General features: G+C 36.8%; 2 protein-coding genes and 1 pseudogene across 3 annotated transcripts in view; 1 reads left to right on the forward strand and 2 right to left on the reverse strand.

Annotated features, from left to right (window-relative positions):
• LOC144631689 (uncharacterized) overlaps positions 1 to 3798 on the reverse strand; it is a 61316-nt gene extending 57518 nt beyond the window's left edge. The window contains exons 1-2 of one of the 2 annotated variants that reach the window (XM_078490186.1): positions 3519 to 3798; positions 555 to 569 (exon numbers count right to left, since the gene is read on the reverse strand). In XM_078490186.1, the coding sequence (XP_078346312.1) occupies positions 555 to 569; positions 3519 to 3570 (67 nt within the window). In that variant the 5' untranslated portion in view covers positions 3571 to 3798. The remainder of the gene's footprint in view (positions 1 to 554; positions 570 to 3518) is intronic. The other variant, XM_078490187.1, reaches the window with a different exon arrangement.
• An 8127-nt stretch (positions 3799 to 11925) lies between these two features.
• On the reverse strand, positions 11926 to 13824 carry LOC144632539 (uncharacterized). The gene has a single exon (XM_078491207.1). The coding sequence runs from the start codon at positions 13822 to 13824 to the stop codon at positions 11926 to 11928; it is 1899 nt and encodes a 632-aa protein (XP_078347333.1).
• Positions 13825 to 13861: 37 nt separating this feature from the next.
• On the forward strand, positions 13862 to 17916 carry LOC144632541 (uncharacterized; annotated as a pseudogene).
• Positions 17917 to 19381: the final 1465 nt, after the last annotated feature.

Here is a 19381-nt window from a genome sequence, read left to right on the forward strand (position 1 = left end):
GATGACGTAATTGTTATTCGGACGAAAATAGAAAATTTTTCCCTGGTATTTACTAGAGTTTCCTTCGGTGAAATTCCTTAAAATTTGGCATATATGTTAACTTTTTAACTGCCCTTTTTGCCGTTTTTTTAAAAAAATTTGTAAGCCAGTTTTTTTGCTAAGTCAAAAAAACACAAAATAACCAAAAACTCAAAAACGACCTGGACAACCCCTACTTTTTTTGTTTTAAAAAGTTACTTCTCATCAGATTCAATCCGTTGGGAGAATTTCAAAAAATTTCACCGAAGAAAATTAACGAAATTTAAGATCAAAGCCATAAAAAAACTAAAAAATAGGACTTTTTGAGTAGATGTAGCTCAAAAACAAAGTCCGTTATTTTAAAAAAGAATAGTGCACAACATTTTTTAGTCCTTGTTTTTAATATTTCGGCAGCTTTTATGTAACTAGTTTTAAAAATAACGCGAAAATGATCTCTTGATGGTTACATCACTTGTGCGCGCGCCGTAATATCTCAAAACCCTATGGAGCCACCTTAAAATAGTTCTTGTACGTACCTCCAGAAACAAAACCTAGAAAGTAGAAAGAAAAGATTGACAAATTTAGTGATATTTTTTAAAGTAACTATAAACAAGCAGTAAGAGTGTGTTTTGCCAGAACATTAAACAGCCGGGTAGGATTCAGCAGCTCAATTAGGCGTCTTATTTTCAGCGAAGTAAAATTGCAGTTGCTTCATATTAAAAAAACTTTCACGAAAAAAGTGCTCGCTAGTTCAATAATTAAAAGAAAAGTGTAATTTCGTGTTTGGAAAAGTGTAATTTGTCACAAAAGTTAAAATAGACAATACTGTAAATTAAAGGGCTACTGCTGCTGCGAAATAGTTTTTCATTTAATTGATTAGTCACAAAGCAAAGTATAGAATTTTAGTAATATGCAAGGAAAAATATGTTTATTTTAATAAAATGTAGCGGTAAATTAATTCGTAAGAAGTTTTGCTTAATTAGATACCCTACGGTTTTCCATGGAAATAAAAAATCCTGGGATGGACAAAGAAGCACGCGAGAACTTTCCTCGTTTGACTCGTTTTTATGTTTCTGTTGCTGTTAAAATATCACATCTTTTAAGATCCAATATTTGATTTATTCAGTTGCAAATCGAACTTTTTTGATTAAATGAAGCCGCAAGAATTGTTGCGTTAATAAACTCGTTAATTGCTTGAAGCGGCGGTTTAACTAAAAGTCGGCTGCTTAATTCGATACGGTTTCTCGGTAACATTTTTATTAGGTCTAAAGTAATCTCTCAACAATCAAAAATACTCAAGTCAACTTCAAAAACAAAGGTATCTTGCCATTGCTGCAATTTGTGTGATCGAAAGGGATGTATATATATATATATATATTTAGCCTTCGAAAATAATGGCTTTTATTTATTTACTCTTTGTTCCCGTCGAGGAGTACGAATTAAAAATAGACAGTATTGATCAGGCAGTGTTCGTCAATTGGTGTTCACAAATTAAGTTTTTTGTCTGGATCAAAAACCCAAATGCTGCTAAAATATAATTGCCTCTTATGGATTATGAAACGGTTGCTTTTTGTCACTTGAGAAAACTTTAATTGTTTGTTTAACTGATAAGCTGGAATTAAAGTTTATCAATGGAATAACAATTGCGGTTCTAATGATACAAAAAAAAATATTTAATCTCTTTCTGAAATCACGCCTTCTTGTGGTCCTTTGTATCAGGTTCGGTTTCAAATTATTTCAATAGTAAAAAGAGATCTGTGTAGGGCATTACTACAAACAAGCGCTTATCAGCAATAAAAAAAACACATCAAGGAGTTATGTTCACCAGTTTATATTTCAATTCTAAGGTTTTTTCACACAAATTGCAGAGATATGATATGACAAGGTACCCTGTTGTTAAAAGCAGACTCTGTGACTTTAAACCTAAAATATTCAAATTCTCTTGCTGCTCAAATGCAATTTGATTTACACATTTAGAAGTTTTTTTCTCGTCTCCCCGCAACTTTTCCTTTGTAAATTATTTAGGTTATTTCATTTTATTCTCCCTCGTTATTACTTGTCTGGCAAATAAATAATAATAATAAAAAAACGAAAAGAAAATGGAAAAATTTTACCAGACATGTTTACGCGAACTTCTTTGTCGATACCAAAAAAACTCATTTTTATTAAAAGCCAAAGGGGTCCGCGAGGCAAAATTCTGTTTTTTAAAAACATATCATACGGACTGATTATAAGGCGGTTTCATTTTACTAATCTATAAAACCTTAAATTGTGTGTTTAACTAGCGAAGGAAAACAAATATTCAGATGAACATTACTGGAACGCGGCAGCAACATTTATCCGCTCGGGCTGTTCGAGCTAAAAAATCTGACCCTACACCGTTCGGATTTCATCTTTCTCTCCTACTAAACCTCATATTGCTTCTGTCATTTTGTGTTTTGAGACCTATTATGATCAAGATTTCTTGCTAATTTACGAAGAAATTTTTTCTGACGCGAAATGCCCCTCACGCTGATATGAGTATTTTAACTTTCTATAAACTTTGAGCCGCCGTAGGCCCTTAGGCCTCAATAGCTTTACATAATTCATGTTTTCTTTAGTGTCAGAAACGTGTTATTTTTTTTTCACCATCACTTGTTTGCGGATGACTGTAAAATTTAATTAAACCTCTTCGTGAAATTATGAAATTATACTTTAGCGTTGGTTGAATAAACAACAATTTACGCAACAGTTGAACTCGGCATGGGGATTCTAACTACGAATAATGATACGTGGTTAAATTTATTAAAAGCTAAGGCGACTACCGTCTAAGTCGAGAACCAAAAGGAAAGCAGGAAAAAAGCTCTCCTTGAGTTTGAAGTAAGTAAACAAATGGAGCCCTTTAAACATAGAGCAATTCAAAAAATTCAGGCTACAGCAGGTCTTAACAGATACGAATTAAGTGCTAGTAGTGCTGAAAACGCTGTATAACAATAAAATTAACACAGTCATCAAACCAGTGATATTTTTAGCGAGTGTGTTGGAGGATTAATGTTCACTGAAACTTCGTTATTTTTATCAAACGACAACAGAGCAATTCAATAACAAGGCTTCTAGTCCAGATCTGATATAACAAGTTGTACAAAACAAGGTCTGGAACTTGGCAGGGATGAGCTCAATCAGCTTACAAGATAGACCTACGCTAGTAAAGGCATTTAAATGGTGGAGATCACTTTGTCCTCTGGCAGTTATCAGTACTGCACTTCTTCCTTGCGCTTGATCGCATGTACACAGTTTAAATAGGCATTACTTCTTTAAAGAAAATACACTTTTCGATTTGCTGTTGTAAATTGTTCCGCTTTTTATGCGACAGATGAATTTTCATTGACTAGAACACTAAAACGCGAACGTGAACATGATTCGTATGTCTTAAAACAAAAAGAGAATTTGTTACTGGCGACATTTAAAGAAATTACACGTTCAAATTAAGTAAAAATTTCAGTAAAAAACGTCCTACTTACCAACTCCAAGACATAATTTCAACAGGAGTATAATTTTCACTCTGGCATTCATCTTGGGGTATTTCACGAAGCTGCTGTACGCCCCAAGGAAAATTATAAAGTAATGTAGTTTACAGTGCTTCTACTTTAACCAGAGACACGAAAAAGAAGATGACCAATCATATTTTAGACTTAAAACGAAACATACAAATATTGCTTAATTTAGCCAATCAGTAACAAGAAAAATACAATAGTTTTCTTGCTTGCTTGGGGTAGAATGTTTAAAGTTGCCTCGCATGTGTGGCCTTGGTTACCAAACTATTACATTAAGAAGCTATGTCTGTTTTTTAATTGTCTTTATTGTCAAACAAGTGGTTTGTTTATATACCTCCGCTGCGTTTGACCTATGACTATTATAAACGGCACTACAAAGAGAAATTTACAAAAAAGCCAGATATGAGGGATTTTTGACCCTGCATTTTTCTTCCCTCGTAAACTGTTATCAAGAGGTATTATTTTAGGAAAAACTCTCCCTGAAATAGACAAAATTTTCGTCCTCATTCCGAGGACTAGTTTGAAAGCAATTAGGAAAATTTGTAATGAGACGTTAATTTGTTTGTACTATCATGAATAGCACCATTGTATTTCAGAAAAAAAATTCTGATTAGCTGAATTTCTCAACAGAAGCCAGTTTTGCACCAATATGTCCTCGAAGTCACGTTTTTAAAGAAAAAGCAACTTAAACTCGATTAAACCAGTCTTCAAACCTCCGGCTTCGACAACCAAGCTATTATTAGTCTGAAGTATTTATAAAGGCAAAACAAATAATTTTACACCATAATGCGCGCGGTTCGTAGGTCATGCTGTTTTAATTTTGTACTCAAAAGTGGGGTCTGTGACGTCTCCAAGTGACCGTTTACCATACTGGAAACATTTATGTCAATAGCAAAGCAGTTAGCTGAAACTTTAATGAAAAGTTTGTAGCGCAGCTACGTTCTGTGTTGCAAAGCGAAGCGCTCACACTTAAACGTTGAAAAAATACCAAAGATCTCCTGCATTTTATACGGTGAAATGATACAAAATGTTAGGTATAGTGCCCAATCCTCCTTCTGGACTGGTTTTCTTTTCTTATAATAGTTGAAACAGCAGGAGGCCACCTTTTACCTCCAAGCTCAGCTCTTATTTAGTTTCCATTAATTTTTTGTCGTTTATTGTCGTTTATTTTAATTATTAAAATAAATACAAAGTAAGTTGGCCAAATTGGCCAAAGTAAGTGGGCACCGTTGTCATTTTGAAAACAAAACCGACCATAAAGAGTATGTTTTACCTCCCGGCTAGGTTTGCGTTATGAATATGACTATGATATATATTGTTATATATATTTATTTTACTTTTTTTTACTTTTTTGCGGTCTTATTCGTGTATTTTAAAACATCCATTTAGCTTCAAAATCAATTATGTATGTGAACTTAAAATTTCTAGTAACAAATTGTTAAGAACTTTCACTTCCACGTTCAGAGTCAACTAAATTGTGTTACGCCAGTCGATGGGTTTATATATTTGTTCATTGACTGCTTATAAGTTGAATTTTTTAATGTAAGTCAGTGCACGTACAACAGTTGCAAATGCAAACATCATTCATTGCGGAAGTAAATTCGAAAACTGCCGCTTACACAGGCAGTTAGGTATTTTTTTAGTATTTTTTTAGTAATATTACAAGAATAAATTACATACAGTGTTAAGAGTAATAAAAAATACAATTCAACAAAGTTTACTTCACTAAATTACATTACAATGCGGTACTTTACAATTATTATTTTATACCCATACAGAACAGTGACTGGGTGGTAATAATAATGCTATAATTTGTCCACTTCTTAATAAAATGGTAGGTTAATTTGCCTCGTTTTCTGGCAATTTTACGTTCCATAATTTTCATAATATCGGAGTTGGTTGATGAAAAGTTGAAAGATAAGGATTTGACCACTGGATCTAGACCTGTAAAACAATGGACCATATTCATAATAGAGGCCATAATGGCTTTTATATTTCAATGCAAAGTAGCCACTGGGGGGCTGTCCTTCAGGGGGCAAACATTGAAATGATGCCGTTTCACGGAAAATCAGCTCGTCGAAATAGTAAACTATCTGCTCCAAAATCACATTTGAGAGCCAAGTAACGGAATAATGATTTTATTACTAAGATTAGTTAAAAAAAAAACTGCTCGATTACTTAACTTGTTAACTACGCAAGCCGTTTTCGTTTTATCAAAAGCGCTAAAACTGCGTAATAACCTTTCAAGTGCCCCATGTGGTTGTTTGAACTGCTGTCAAAATGCTAAGCGAGTTTAGGGACAACACTCGTTAAAGCCCGGCGTATCAAATCGAACGTTCGGTTTTCGAACTCAATCGAACGCAATCGAACTTAATCGAACGATTAAATTCGATTTTGTTCGGTCATCGAACGAAATCGAACTCACAAAAAATAAATGCAAATCGAACCAAATCGAACCTTTGATAAAGTCCGATGACGTCCGATTTAGTTCGGTCGTCGAACGACACCAAAGCGAGCGGCTTACGTCGTATGACGATATGATCTGAATCGAGCGAATGTTCAGTTTTCCTTCATTTGATGATCACGGGAATAAATGCCCGGGTAAATACGTCAATCGATCCAGCCATCTAAAGTTATGTTACTGTGTCAAAATGGAGAAATAATTCTGTCACTAACAACAATAAAATTACGGTTAAGACATGTCACATACGGCGTGCACCTTCGTCCCCATGTGCAATGCTATATTGTTTAATCATATAAAGTTTTAGTTCGCAAAATGTTATTCTAAAATACGGTTTCCACTTGATACGATACGCCGATACGCCGGGGGTTGTATTTGAGTATTTATAATTAGATCCCTCATACGAGTTTATAGATGGCTTACTACGTATTACCGAGCGTATTAGATTGCTCGAATATAATGTTTTGTTTCTTTAGGATAAAAAAAAGACAAAGATTTTACGATACCGTGTCCAGTCACTTATTCCATTAACTTTTTACTCGCTCATTAGGTTCCAATTTTGTTATTTTAAATTTTAGCTACAAGTTCGATTTCCGAACTTAATCGAACGCTTAATTCGATTTCGTTTGATTTGGTTCGGAAATCGAACTCACCAAAAAAATTGTTGTCCGATTTCGTTCGATGACCGAACAAAATCGAATTTAATCGTTCGATTAGATTCGATTTCGTTCGATTGAGTTCGATGGTAAATTTGTTCGATTTTGTTCGATTTGATACGCCGGGTTAAAGTGATTTGCAATGTCAGATGGATTACTGATTTCATTATTATTATAAGAAAAGATGCCTGGTAAGTCATTCTTTGTTTCAGATCGTTTTAACATTTTATTCAAAGTTTGCAATGTTAGCTCTTAATCTCCTTTTGATTCATTGAATTTTTGAATGTAATATATTTTAGCTATCCGTATTAGGTGATTAAGCTTATTACGATATGTTTTGTATATTCTTTCGTTTTCAGTGGAAGGATTTTTTTTGTATTCTTTGTAAGGTTTATTCTTACATATGGATGACTTCAAAATAGCTTTAGACATCCACGGGTTCTTTTTTTTTAATTTTCGTTCCTTAGAATTTAATTTCTTTAATTGAAATGATCGAGAATATAATTCCTTGAAAGTGCAACAATGTAAACGATTTTTCTGAGTCATTTATTCTTACATATGGATGACTTTAAAATAGCTTTAGTCATCCACTTGTTCTTTTTTAATTTTTGTTCCTTAGAATTTAATTTCTTTAATGGAAATGATCGAGAATATAATTCCTTGAAAGTACAACAATGTAAACGATTTTTCTGAGTCATTTGAGTTAAGCACTTCTTTCCAAGAAATTTTACTTAGTTCATTTTGAAATAATTTAATGGAGTCAGGGTCAATTCTCCGTTTGAAATGGTATTTATCATTGTTATTTGTTAAATCAATTTCATTCTTGACAATTGAGAAAATTGGTAGCTGATCAGATAAATCGCTGAAAAGAATGCCATTAAAATAGCCATTTTTGCTTTCATTACTGAAAATATTATCAATCAATGTGGCAGTAGATTTAGTCATTCTGGTAGGATTGGTTATCATTGGTAGAAACGTAGAGGACATCATTTGATTTAAAAACTGATTTGAGAATTTGCAGCTGTCGTAATTGAAAGGTCAATGTTGATGTCACCCACTATGTTGCTAAGTTTATATTATCTATCAATGTTGGTGTCAAAGGTCTCATACAATAGCCAGAAGGCAGGACTTGAAAGTGAATTTTCTATAACCACTGGCGTATGGGAAGAAAAGATTTGCTTGTCAGGAGGCGAGGTAGAGGCGAGGCTGAATGTAATTAGCTTTAATGAAACTAGAAGTTGAGTGCTGGAGACTAGTCTGTAGGGAGGTCTGGGGGCATGCTTCCGTAGAAAATTTTGAAATATCTAGGCTCGGAAACGCTATTTTCATCATTCTCCCGTCAAATACGTTGCTCTCATCAAGTGTAAAATGACAGGTGTTTTTAGTGTTTTTAGTGACAGGTGTTTTTAGTGCTTAAAAGGAACTTTCCTTCTTTTTTTTTTTTTCTTTGCCTTCCTCTTTGCACGATTTTTTTTCTTGGCATTTTCCCTTGCATGATTTTTTTTTTTTGTATTTTCTCCACCCCACCTATCACTTTTCTAATGGTCCGCCCCTTACCCCTTCAGGCCCCGTTTAAAAACAAAGAACGACCAGCTAAAATCATACGGTCTATTGATATCCTATCAAAAAACATTGAAAGGGTATAAGCATTACAATAAGATCAGCACACGTCCTTGTAGAGCGCTACGCTGCTTTTGAAACTGGATCACAACCTTTGTAATTATTGTGTTCCTGAACTTTCATTTTTCAGATTCATGTGCTTGTAAAGAACTGTGCACGTGTGCGACAAAAAATGAAAGCGACATTCTTATCAAGAGAATTTGGATGTTATCATTTATAGTAATAAGTTGGAATTTGGAATTAATATGGGTAATCAAATGGTGACGAGTGAAATTAAAAAATAGTTTCACGTGCGTTTTGTCAAACTTCTAATTATTTTCCGAGCCTTAAGGCAAGGGAAATTAAAAGAAGTTTGACAAAATGCAAGTAATTTTTTTTCCTTATTTCACGAGTATACCATTAGATCACATTTTAATATCATAGGTGACAAATTACGCTTGCAATCGTAGGTTTTTGACTGGTATATTGCATCGCGAATAAACTCCAAGCTTTAAAAAGTTAATTGACCTGAGTCTTGAAGTCGTTTTGTTGTTTTAAAATATAAAATGTCATCAAAAGTTTTATTACATGGCCAAGGCTAGCTGGCTAAGACGTAATTCAAGCGAAAATGTACAAAGTTTAAGCTTTAAAACATTTTTATCCCGGACGCCATCTTGCTGCTAACTACGTTGCCATGGTAATTTTAAAATTTCACATGTGAAATTATAAATTAAAGTAAAAATTTCGCGCCAAAATTAAGGATTAATTTGTCACCTATGATATTATAGACTTAACTAGACTACTGCATTTTTTTTTTATTTACAACACAAACATACTAATACTTACATAAATAAATGTATATAATATTACAAAAAAATTAAGACGCGGAACTCACATTAACTATGCTTACAATATTTACGAGACTTATGTTTTAACAAACTAAAGCTACGATTACACTTTAATGCTACACACTACTACATATACAATAAGGCTACGTTATTTGTACAATGCTACATGATACAAGGAAGGCCAGAAGTAAGCGAATAACAAAAAAAATAAAAAAATAAAAAAAAAAAAATAATAAAATAAAAATAAAAGCGAAAAAATAAACAAGACAAACAAACAAACAATAAGATGCTCAAATACTTATTTGTGATTTGGATTTATGCTTTTCAATTTCAAGGTGACTTTTAAGTATAGCAAAAAAAAGCTTCCCAGATATACTCTTCTTCTCTTCGTGACGCATTATAGATATAAAATTTAGCAATGATTAAACAGAGGTTTAAACCAAGGCGACGAGGAAGATCTTGAGTGAACCCGTATATTATATCCTGTTCTGATAAGGTGATAAAGTCTGAGTGCTTTCTATTCCACCAGAAAGCAAACTGAGACCAAAAGATTTGTACAAAAGAGCATGTTACAAAAAGGTGTTTCAAGGTTTGTTTCTCGTTACAAAAATGGCATTGCTCCTGTTGAACAAGTGAATCTCTAAAAAGAACTAGACTACTGCATTTGTAATCTATTGAGGAACTCACGCGTGTTACCAAAACAACTGTTTGGATACGAGCAGTGTCCAAGAAGAAAAAGTCTTCGACTTTGGCATGCCAAATCTTGACAGCTCAATGTTTGAATGGCCAAACTTTAAAAACTCAACATTTGGCAGACAAAAAATTGAAAATTCAATATCGGGGGCGGGGAACAAAATCTTAACGTTTTATATTAGGGGGGCAAAATCTTGAAAATTCAACATATGGCAGGAAAAAATCTTGAACATGCAATATAATATTCGGCAAGCCAAATGTTAAGTTCTTTATTCTTGCCTTGTATATGATATGCACACCGAACCTTTCACATTTGGCAGAGAAGTCTAAAAGAATACCGTCCCCACCCCACCCCACCCGACCCCAAAATGCATACTTCAATAGGTGGTTCTACAGAGATCCGTGTAGTATCTTGGATTGGTTCTTATTTGCGAGCGAAATTTGTAACCGAGCATCAACCATTCAGAGGCACAACTCGGAAGTTGTAAAGCTAGGTCATTACTACGGAATTTCCAGTTGACATGAAATCTCAGACGTCTCTCGAGAAGTGAAGGAATAGAATGGACGTTGTCATGGCGTTTTCGTTTACGAACTGGCAACATTGAACAGGAATTTGTGTGGTAACTTTTTAAAGTTATATTGAAAAACTAAATCAAACTTCATCGATATCGACAAAATGTTTTATGGTATAAGTTCACACAAACTAGATCTTAGTAATTGTTATGAGCGAACGGATAGTTACACCTTTCCCTTTATCAGAAGCATCTCAACCAGTCAGTCAGTCTGTGTGTCTGTCTGACTGTCTGCCTGTCTGTCTGTCTGTCTGTCTGTGTCAGTCAATCAAACAACCAGCCAACCAGCCAGCCAGCCAGCCAGCCAGCAGCCAGCCACTCTAGTCAGTTAGTTAGTCAGTCAGTCAGTCAGTCAGTCAGTCAGTCAGTCAGTCAGTCAGTCAGTCAGTCAGTCAGTCAGTCAGTCAGTCAGTCAGCCAGTCAGCCAGTCAGTCAGTCAGTCAGTGAATAAAAAATAGAGGAACACTGTTAACTTGCACGTTTATTTAATACTTCCCACTCATTTCTACAGTTAATGTTATTATTCCCTTAATAATCCCTTTCTTCATCTTTCTTTGAGCATGTTGACGGAACACGCTTAACTCTGAAAGTTAAAAAATACGCGAACTTTATAAGTACCAGATTTTGAGATTAAAAGTAAGTAGTTGAATAAGGGATTTCGCATTCCTGGTGTTGTAATGCTTTGATTTCTACAGAATCTCTACAAACTGATGTACGATGTACGCATTTAAAACACAAGATTTACGGACATACTCACCGTAGTTTACTGATTGATTAGGACCAATTCCGATTCTAAAAAAGATTAAATATACAGAATCCGTATTATCTTATTATCGTATTACCGTAGGTCTTTTCCTCAGACGTGTTGTAAAAAATATCTTTGTTACAAGACCGAAGGACAACATAACACTTGACTGAAGTGAACAAGTAACATATGCATTAATAAGGATGTCTTCTAAATTATATTACATTCGTCAGATAGAGCCGTTCATGTCACACTCTTGGACAAAACTGGTCAAGTGGAACGCCACTGACAGACAACTATCACGTGGCAATACCCTAAGTTAAAACCAGCTCTAGTGTTCTTTTCAAAATTGATTTAATTATTTGCTTCAATATTCCAGTTTTGGAGCAAGTTATTCATGATTTAAAAGATGTTTTGGTTTCACGGATCAGGATCGCGGGAAATAAATTTGGCCAGGATTGGCATATAAGAAAAATAATTAATTGCGGATGGAACTAGTCAACCATGAATGTCACATGTAGGCATTTATAGATTGTGCTAGTAAAAGTAGCATATTATGCTGGTAGCACTGCTCTTTTTCTGGCCAAATTATGCTAAAATTGTGCTCGTTTTTCCAAATTATGCCACTTTTTTTAAAATTATGCTCTTTGAAAAAATTGCAAATAAGTCCAAAAAATAAATTTTTATTAGAAGCCGTTGGTCTACAAGAAAGAAATGGAACGAATATCACAATGAAATTCAAATAAACATGTGGTTCAAGTTTACATGCACACTAGTACTAGTCTATACTCTCGTGTAGCTTATCTGCGATTGTTATATTGCAGCATTACACTTGCTTGCAAGTAGTCAGAAAGTGCATTGTCTTGCTGCTCATGGAAAGACGCCGAAAGCAGGCTAAAAACTCTTTCTGCGGCAGCCGACGAAGGTTGAACAAGTAAGACTTTCTTGACTGCAGAAGACCAATTAGGAAGCCTCTCTTCGTGTACCTTCCACCACTCAACTTTTTTCCCCTCGCATTCAATAGCCACATCCTCAGTAGCAGCGATGTACTGTGGCAGCTCTCTGACAAGACCGTCGATTGTCTCGTCATTGTCGAGGAATGGAAAAATCCTGAGGGCTTCTACGCTAGCTCTTGTTGGCCTCAACCAGCCAACGGTTACGGGGCACATCACTCTTGCAGCTTTGAAGGCCGTAACTGCATCGTAAAGATCCACATTGAACTTCCGTAAAAACCACTGAATCGCTGGCTGTACACAAGCCTTGGCTCTCTGTTCCAAGGCCGCTGCGCTCTGATTCGGATCTTCATTGGTAATTGCAGCTACCACTGCACGCACATTTGGAAAGTGCGGCGCCTGACAAGCCTCAGCAACGGCCTTCAGCTTTTCATAGCATGAAAACACAAGGGGACCATCTCCTTCTAAGAAGTACGTAGCCTTGACAAAATGCTCCCCAACATCAATGGTCACGGCAAGCTCCAGCTTGAGGTTGACAAGGGATTCAGGATCTGATAGTAAGTTTTGTAGTTGCGGCAGAATGTTTGGGGTGCCTTTCTCTGCTGCGGCCTCCTGAAGAAATTTTGGAATATCCCCAAACTGCTCCAGTAGATGCTTGTAAACCTCCCATTTTGACCACCAGCGAGTTTCGCTATAGGATTTTGGCTTTCGGCCTGTTAGATCTTTCCATGCCAGTTTTGCTTTGTAGCTGTGAAACAATCGGATCCACAGGTTTCCAAACTCCTGAAGAGTTGGAATTATCAGATGGCTGCCCACATTATCGAGCGTGTGGGAAAAACACACAACGTTTAACAACTTTGGAAAGATAAATTGTATTCTGTTCAGCGCCGCTTGATTTACACTGGCCCCATCCCTCATAGCTGCTAGAAGAGAGTTAGCTCTAATTCCAAATTCGACACACAGGGCCTCGTTCAGGACTCTAGCTAGCTCATCAGCATTCACTGACTTCGAGCAAACATCAATCCTTATTAAACGCTGCGTTATCACCCATTCGTCGTCAATAAAACGAACGATTATTGCAATGGCCTCACCTTGTCTGGTACTCCCGTCGAATATCACCGACACGTCTCTTGTCATATCTGCTTGTCCTGGTAAAGACAGTTCCTTCTTTATCCTCTCCACTTCTTGCTTGAAAATAAGGGTAATATAATGCCCAAGATTAGAGCTACTGGTAAGGCGATGGCCATTTTTCTCTAGCAGAGAACGCAGCTTGTCGATTTTGCTGATCGGAATCCCTGCCTTCAGAAATTCCTCCACTACTTCTTGTCTGCATGCTTGCTCAGCTAAAGGTAGTGTGCTGTCTTGGCGGGTTTTCTCTCGACTGAGTGCCTCGGCTATAGCTTGTTCTTTCAACTTTGATTTCTTAAGCTTTTCTTTCGATCTTGTGTGTTTCTGTGATGTACAATGGGATTTAAGGACGCTCTTCTTTGACGATACAATCTCCTTGCAAGCATCACAGAAAATTTTCGTTCCTCTGACGATCAGGTACTGATCAGGAAACTGAGTAATGCGATCGTGTAAAGAGACATTCCTCGTGTCACTTGTTCCTCTCCTGTTGTACTTTCCTTTTGTCTTTTGCAGGGAACGGTCTCTGGCAATTGCCGCTGGTTCTGGCCCATCACTTCTCCGAGAACGTTGTATAAAGTTTTCGTTCAGATCTAGCAAGACTGGCATGGCCGACGCCATTTTGTAGCCTTGCCTAATGAGAAGTACTGGGACCGACATGGTTTACAATGTGACCTCCGGTTCCGGTGCACCCCAGTCCCCGGGATCAGTGAACTGCAAATGCTACTAATTGTTCTAAAACATTAAATATCGAATAATGTCAGCAAGTGCTTGGGAATTGAAATCAAAAATGATCAAATTATAGGATCAAAAATGATCCGATAATTATCAAAATATGCGAATTATGCTAGCAGTGCTAATTGGGAAAAATTATGCCAGTTTGCTCAAATTATGCTAAAAATTATGCTAGCACAATCTATAAAAGCCTAGTCACATGTGGCCAAAGCGGTGGCACGGAGGGGGAAGTGCTGGTCGGAGAACGTGACGGCCTAATGCGCCTGTGACGCATGGAAAATTGTTGTTGTTGATGATGATGATGATGATGATGATGATGATGATGATGATGATGATGATGATGATGATGATGATGATGATGATGATGGCATGGCGCATGGAACTCATGGGCTAAATAGAATTTTTCTCAAAAATCCCATTACATTACCTTCCATCTACCGCAACCAGCCGCGTAGGCTGCTGCAAGATGAACCCCTCCATGGAAATTTGCAGCGGCACCTCGGTATGGTACCCCACCTGACGACACAAAATCCTCCATTATGGCAGACGACGTCGTCACAAACATGATCTGTATAAAAAAATATAAGAAGTGAAGTTATGCTTTAAAAGAAAAATACGCTATGGCGGGCAAGAATTTGCATTTATTTACATTACGTTTTGTGTCCTAGAATGTGCTGGCGTTAGCACAATTTTACTTTCATAAGGCACTGATCGGCAGGAATCACGCAATGCCCTGAAAGCTTTAAATCTGCTACAAATGGAAACTAGACAAATCCTTTGAACTTACCTACAATGTTAAGTGTGAAATGTTCGATTTTTTTAACCTTATGTATTTTTGATGTAATGTATATGAAATGATTCATATATGAACTGCGGATGTATATGAAAGTGATAAATGATCATCGCAGTAAATTTCCAATTTAAGCAATTGGAAATAAAGAAGCCTGAAAAAAATTCGGGGCTTCAACGGGACTCGAACCCGTGACCTCCGCGATGCCACACATTGGGAGCGAGGTCAATTGTGAGTTCATATTTTCCCGTGAGAGGAGTGAAATGATGTAATGAATATGAAATGATTCATAAATGAACTGCGGATGTATATGAAAGTGATAAATGATCATCGCAGTGTATTTCCAATTTAAGCAATTGGAAATAAAGAAGCCTGAAAAAAATTCAGGGCTTCATTATGTTTTTTTGGAGCTGTGTAATCTAGAGGATTTCTGAAATCTGAAGGAAAACCGCTGAGACAAACCCTCTTGACAAACATGTCCTGACTTGCAAGATTTACGTCATTGGTAAAATAACTCCCCAGGGAATTCCAATTCAGCAAAAAGCAGATGGAACAAGTCAACCATGAAATGACACAAGGTGTTTTTCTTACCATTTTGTTTGTCAGTCGCAACATTGTTTGACGCAGGTAAAGGGGATAAGGGGGGGGGGGGGTGAATTTCTGTACGCCCCACATGTCTCCCCTCTATTGTTTATAATGGGGGATGGGCAACTGCATAAATAAATTTCATTAGCACCAATTAGACTTCCGCTCTAATGATAGTTTTGTTTGTGTTCCTGTTTAATTGTTTTTGGTTGCACGCAATCTGTTTATACAACGACCTTGCTCAAGCAGCACTTTGAACAACATATACACTCTTTGTTGGCAACGCTCTTTCCCGCTTTTTATATCTTGTAACGATCAAGCAACAACATATATTAGTAAGCACGTGCCTAGATAGCGAGCAGTCTCTTTCTTTTCCTTGCGTTCGACGGGAAAACGCGAATGCGAGCGAGTAGCTAGTGGCGAACATTTCCTCCACGTTTTTCGCCCTATTTGCATAATAAAATTATTTCAACTCTTTCCGTCGCTCGTAAGCATTTGAGGAACAAAAGCTAACTGTTTGCAGTCTAGCATGTGCCCAATGTCAGGTCTTGTTATTTGAGAAGATTTTTCTCTTTCAATCTATAGGCCCTATTCAGGTGGTCCACTAACGTACCAAGGTCGACTAAAAACTGGAGATTATATAACCAGTTTATGATCAGAAGGTAAAGCTTTTATCTCATAATAGGGCCTCTTTATATGAGCCCGGTAAACGAACTGTCTCGTTTACCCGGACGAATTTTGTCGACTATTTATATGGGAAATTTCAGCCCGATTGACCGGGATGAGATTCAAGAAACGAACCCAAAATAGCGACACAAAGTTGCATCGTTCGCGACTATCGTAGCTTTATCGACAGGAAAAAAAAAAACAACAACAAGCACTTCCCTTAACAACACTTCCCACCAGCAAGTCTTCCGTTGGGCAATAATATTGTATTTTATTGTATTTATTTATACATGCCTACCTAGAAAAAAAAAAAAACAGCAAGCACTTCGCTTTAACAACACTTAAAACTAGCAAGTCTTCCGTTGGGCAATAATGTTACATTTATTTATACAAGCCTAACTAGAAAAAAAAAACAGCACTTCCCTCTAGCAGCCTATCTATAGAGCGTTTTCATGTGACGTCACAAGAGACAAGTTACTACAGCAAGGATCAATTTAAAGCTTTTCGAAGTTTGGAAGCCTATAATCAGCTGGTTTCAGGATTTGTAAACTGCGTGAAAGGGCACAAGATAGGAAACAACTTCATTATTCTCGGAAAAGTCAGGCATTCCCAGAGAATGAACGATCCTTTCGTTACTTTGTGGATCATAACCGAGGAAAATGGTGCTGTTCTCTTTGCGCACTGTACTGGATGTATGGCAGGACAAGGAGAGTGCTGCTCGCACATTGCGAGTGTTTTATTTTATATTGAAGCGTGGAATCTTGTTAATGAAAAGTTATCGTGTACTCAAGTAAAATGTAGCTGGTTGATGCCAAAGGCTGTTAAAGAAGTTCCCTACGCACCCGTTTCAGAAATTGATTTTCGATCGGCAAAGAAACTTAAGCAAAATTTAGATAAAACTATCAACAGTGTTACAACTAAGGAAGGAATTTTAAAAAACCGGTGACGCAGCCAAGGTCTCAGTTCCTGTGCCAGATGAGTCTGATTTAAGCATGTTTTATACTGAATTGAATTCTTGCAAGACAAAGCCTGTGACCTTAAGCTTGGTTCATCCTTTCTCAGAATCTTTTGTTTCCAGAAGCAGAAACATTCCAACTATTCCCGACTTTTTTGACAAAAAGTACTTAGATTTGGAGTATCATGATCTTCTGGAGGCATGTTCAAATGTCAACATTGAAATCACTACTGAAGAGAGAAAAATCATAGAGGAAGACACCCGAAGTCAATCAAAAAGCTCTAGTTTCTTCCGTCACAGAGCTGGTAGAGTTGGGGCATCGATTAGTAAAGCCGCATCTCACACCAATCCAGCACAGCCTTCACAGTCACTAATAAAAACAATCTGTTATCCAAATATTTTCAAGTTTAGCAATGCAGCCACAGAACACGGTTGTAAGCATGAGAGTGTTGCGATTGAAGCCTATGAAAGGGTCATGAAGGAAAGACACATTAACTTTCGTGTTAAAACTTGTGGAACATTTATAAATCAAGAGTATCCATGGTTGCATGCAACACCTGACTTTCTTTGCTCTTGTGATTGCTGTGGCGAGGGATGTGGGGAAGTTAAGTGCCCATACTGTTTAAAGGATACAGATCTTGAAGATTACACTGACAAGTCAAGCTCATGTTTGAAGTCTGAAAATGGAGCTACAAGCTTAAAGAGGGATCATGCATACTACTACCAAAGCCAACAGCAAATATTCACTACTTGCTACAATTACTGTGACTTTGTTGTTTGTGGTTTTAATGAGCAAATTTCTTTCTTCTGTGAGAGAATTCTCCCAGACATCTGTCACTGGGACTCTGTTGTTCCAAGACTAAATCACTTTTGGAGATATTGTGTCCTACCAGAAATCCTGGAAGATGGTATACCCAAAAAAGAAATTTGTCCCAACCATCATCTGGCCTCAGTTGCAATTGTGTCTGCTTTTTCAGAATGAACACTGCTGAAGCTGTTGTAACATGTAGCAATCAAGCATGCCCGATTTCTACTTTTCACCTAACCTGCTTGAAAGTCCAAATGGTACCTAACAAGTGGTTTTGTCCTCTGTGTCAAAAAACTGCTGCATTTAGGAATGCCAAATCAAAGGACAAACAAACAAAGGAAATTTTGGATGAAGCACTTAAACTGGAATGCATATGTGTATGTAAAGAGAAGCCATCGCCTTCAGACAAACTCCTGAAATGCCATAAGCCATTGTGCCAAAATGGAAATTTTTTTTTATTTGGCCTGCTTTAACTTCAAAAGGATGCCAAACAACGCACTTACAACATGGGAATGTACAGGTTGTAAATCTGGAGGCAAAGTCAAGTTGAAATCAAAGGCAGCTAAAGAATCTAAGATGCAAGCATGCAATTCAGATAATGATGATGTCATTATAACTGGGATTTCAACATCCCCTACTGAAAAGTCAGCATCCCTTGCAAAACTCAATGAAGAGCATTACAAACTGATTTTGTCCCCAAGCGGCTGGCTTGATTGCGATATCATTCATGAAGTACATGTATGTCTAAGAAACATTAACCCTGGAGTTGAGGGTCTACAGAGACCAACTTTGGGTCCTTGCAGAAACTTTTCTGAGGTTAATGGAGAGTTTATTCAGATTTTACACACTGGGGAAAAGCGCTGGGTGTGTGTAGGATCCATGGGGTGTGATGATGGCACAGTGAATTTATATGACAGTCTTTAACATAACATCATTTTAACTGAAGTAGAAGATCAAGTAATTAATCTTGTTGGACAGGAAAATTATACTGGAATTCAAGTTGTTCCTGTTCAGCAACAACGTAATGGCAGTGACTGTGGGGTATTTGCTGCTGCCTTTGCAACCTGCCTAGCATTTGGCATACCTCCCCAAACTGTGCAATTTGACGTCTGCAAAATGAGAGCACATCTGTGTCACTCATTAAAGAATGGCCTGTTGCAAATGTTTCCTACATATTTAAATGACTTAAGCTATGTACCTCCTTATAGGGCCAAAGCTTATAGGGCCAAAGTGAAATACTGTTATTTATTTTTCCTAGAAAGCACAAAGCTGTAATTTAAAAAGTGGAAATTAAGTGCACTGCGTGCACAGGATGTTTCTTTTTTAGGAACAGAGTGCTGGCACTGTCTCTGTTGATGAACTATATAACCATGGTTATACTTTGCCCAGATTCAGATGTTGACTTAAAAAGAAGGTCTATATTTTTCTCTTTGTATGGACAATACAGTTCCATTAAACAGGTGAATGCACCTGTGTAGTACTCTCATCATTTTGCACTTTAGGCCCTGATTTTGTTATTTTAACCAGGAGTTAACTCCTCCTCACAATATTTCTACTCATCCAAACACTGTGTTGGTTCAATTTTATGAGGGAATCATTTGTCAATAATTATTTCCCTTCATTTTGTTCTCATAGTCAC

This window comes from Oculina patagonica, chromosome 12, assembly GCF_052425735.1.
Source record: "Oculina patagonica isolate OP01 chromosome 12, crgOcupat, whole genome shotgun sequence".
NCBI classification, from domain to species: Eukaryota; Metazoa; Cnidaria; class Anthozoa; order Scleractinia; family Oculinidae; genus Oculina; species Oculina patagonica.